Source organism: Chaetura pelagica, unplaced genomic scaffold, assembly GCF_000747805.2.
Source record: "Chaetura pelagica isolate M959 unplaced genomic scaffold, ChaPel_1.0 scaffold12, whole genome shotgun sequence".
NCBI classification, from domain to species: Eukaryota; Metazoa; Chordata; class Aves; order Apodiformes; family Apodidae; genus Chaetura; species Chaetura pelagica.
The window spans coordinates 154,397-157,542 of NW_009952801.1; the positions used below are offsets into that span (position 1 = coordinate 154,397).

Genomic DNA, 3,146 nt, shown 5'->3' on the forward strand with positions numbered 1-3,146 from the left:
GCCGCTCCCTGCTCGGTGGCTGCGGGCAGAGGGTGGCAGGACGCCGAGCATCGAACACGGGAGCCTCCGGCGTGGCACCGTCCCGCCGGGTCTAGCACGGCCCGCTGAGCCAGTGCCCCTGGAGACAGCACCAGCCAACCCGCGCTAGTAGTTTAATACCGTTGTGTATAACGCTAATGAACTTGAGGAAACCGAGGCACCGTCAGCGGGCTCGGACTCCGAGAAAAGCCAAGGGCCTGAAATGAATGAAACCTCCAGCTAGTTCAAAGAAAGCTGGATTTCAGAAAACACTATGACTTGGCTTATTTTTTAGGTTTCACCCCACCAGACAATCCATCATGATCCGGGGGAGGGGGGGGATTGAGCAGCAAACAGCCGACTTTCCCTCTCTAAGCTGTTTGAGCCATTACATTAATTGCTGTTTACTCCAGGTTTAATACAGTAAGAGAGATAAGACTGGCTGCAAATGAGGCGTGCTCTATAGATAACAATCAACTAATCTGATCTCCTATTGTCCTTCTCTGCTCCCTTTACAGCAAAGGTGTTGGGCCTCAGTTCTTGAAGCAGGTGCTGCAGTTGATGGGATTGCGATACAGGGCCCTGGGAATCTGTGGCTGGGGGGGCAGCAGCCACAGTGTGGGCTGGAACGAGGAGGAACTTCATAGCACCCTGGTTATTTCAGGAACTGACTTTCTCTCCATGGCTTCTCTGCTTTTCTTGTATCATGGAGGATTACTACCTAGTTCTTCTACATGTCTTTATTTTTCAAAAGGTAAGAAAGAAGCACAAATTCAATCCGTACCCTACCTAGGTGGCTTCTAAGAGGACATGGATGGCACCTCTCTCCCTCCTTATTCAGCATCGTTCCTTTTTTCAGAACCTCCAATTGCCAAAGGATAAGTGGGCACTTTAGTGACAAGAAAATAAATCCTGGTACAGTTTGAGACATCAGCATGGGACACATCTGCCATGTTTTAGAATCTTACAGCTACAACTGTTAGCAACAAGTGTCCTAATTTCGAGGAGTTTCATTAAGCTTGTTAAGCACAGAAAATATAATACAGCTTAGGACTCTCCAGTACGAAAACAAAACAAAACAAACAAAAAAACCCCAACAAAACAAACCTCCCACAGAACAAACAAACAAATAAACAAAAAAAAAAACCCAAAACCAAAAGACAAGCGAAAAAAAACAACATACATTTTCTATTTCCAGGAAAAAAAATAAAAAATCAAAAGGCCATCATTCTACTGTTAGGAAACTCTGTAGTGTTCTTAATATTACTAGGCTGATGTTCTTTAGTTTTTGTTGGACTTTGTTGGAATTGCAAAGAAAGTCATTGAAATACCACTTTAAACAGTGTCAACAAAATTAATATTGTCATGTAGATATTGTTTTCTATATTTTACATTTCCTCTGTGGACACACACACATACAAATCAAAGTTTGAGTTAAACCCACCTATCTATCAATACTGCAGGACAGTGTAGCCTTTATTCAGCTGCTCCTTTACTGTACAGCAAAGAAGTTCACTTAGATTAGGTAAGTATCTGTACTAGATACTTACATGAACTGGAGTAAAAGTTAACATAGCAAGTGGTAGAAAGTCCTTTACTAAACGCAGTCAGCATTCACATTAGGAAACAGCTGACCAGCTCTCCATTACAGGGTTATTGATACCAAGATGCAACTGTCCTTCCCACCCTAACCATGCTAACCATGTGCCAAATCCCACCCTCAGCTCAATCCCATACCTGCCACCAGCACAGCCTCAAGGGCTTTCCGTACCACAATGTTTTTGCTCCTGCCAGCAGCCCTGACTCCTCTGGGACCCTGTTCCACCTAGGAACGAACAGCTGGTGGGGTTTGGGGATATAACTTCCAGTGTAGATTATGGGGGTGTAGAAATTGCATACCAACAGCTGGGAAGGGCAGACAGTAGCCACAGGCAGGAGGGATAAAGAAACTGATTTTAGTGAACTAGCTAAAATAAAAGACATACAAAAACCCCAGATCACTATAGAAGAAGTACAGAAGAAGAAAGATGTGAATCTTTCATACTGCTGGCAGCTGCTTACATTGGTGAGTAGGGAGAGGACAAAGGAGTGTCTTTAAGGGGAAAAGCCGGAGGTGGAAAGAGGGAGGAGCGACTTCCTATATGGGCCTTTGAAGTGCCAGATCAGAGGAGTCATGCCGCCCCTTTTAATTACTGCTTCCAGGTCTGCAGCTCTGTTCAATGTAACAGGTGGTGAATTCTGCCTCCACTGGCGGTGTAGGAAAGCACCTGCTAGGATCAGGGATGCTAGGTGCTGTACAAGCATGCACGGAAGGATCAGCCAGTTTTCAAAGAGCATAGCCCCCTGTTTAGGATCTAGACCTCAGAAGTATATGCAAGCACAGGAGAAAGGTGGCCTAACTCCTTCTTGTGTTTTCTGAACTCATTGCTTCTGTTACAGATGATGCCCCGTCATAACACATGACACCTGCCATAACTCCATGGCTCCACAGATGCTTTGAGCAGGCCAGGCATGGCATCTCTCACACACAGAGCTGAAATTCTACTTTGCAGATGTACCTACCGAACGACAGTTGCTGTGTCTGCTGTTGAGTGCCTGTCCGCCTGCCAGGACACTTGACCTGAGAGCCATTCTTTCTGTGTTTTAGTCCAGTTCATTCATAGTTGCAAAGCACAAGCGTCAAGGAACGTGCCCGTGCAAACCACCTGCTGCTGCCTTAGCTGCTGGGCAGACGAGCGCAGAGCCCAGGGATGCTGGTAGCTCAGGCACACAGGAATCATCGCAAAGGGCAGGAGGAGCAGAAGGAGGTGGCAGGGTAAGAAAGAGCCAAAACACCCGGCCGTCCGCAACCACCTGCGTTTGCTCACAACGGTGGCAGAGGGGGAGAGGAGAGAGGCCACCACACCGAGGGTCTCTGCCCGGGGCGGTGGGGCCGGGCGCCCTGCCAGTGGCCGCGCCGGGGCGGCCGGACCCTCCCTGTGCAGGGCCCGTGTCAACGCCCCGGTTCCCCGGCAGCGAGGCCAGATCGGGCGGAGAGTTTTAATCCGGTTAGGGAGAATTAGCGGAGCGGTCGAAAGGCCGGAGCGGCTCGGGGAAGGGGTGCCAGGCGCGCCGGGAAGGAAGTGGCC

General features: G+C 48.5%; 1 protein-coding gene across 1 annotated transcript in view; it reads left to right on the forward strand.

Moving 5' to 3' along the window:
• The first annotated feature begins 724 nt into the window (after window positions 1–724).
• The window catches only part of GNG11 (guanine nucleotide binding protein (G protein), gamma 11), a 5,850-nt gene continuing 3,428 nt past the window's right edge, over window positions 725–3,146 (forward strand). Inside the window, exons 1-3 of the mRNA XM_009994965.1 lie at window positions 725–772; window positions 1,907–2,083; window positions 2,666–2,833. Of these exons, the coding sequence (XP_009993267.1) occupies window positions 725–772; window positions 1,907–2,083; window positions 2,666–2,833 (393 nt within the window). The remainder of the gene's footprint in view (window positions 773–1,906; window positions 2,084–2,665; window positions 2,834–3,146) is intronic.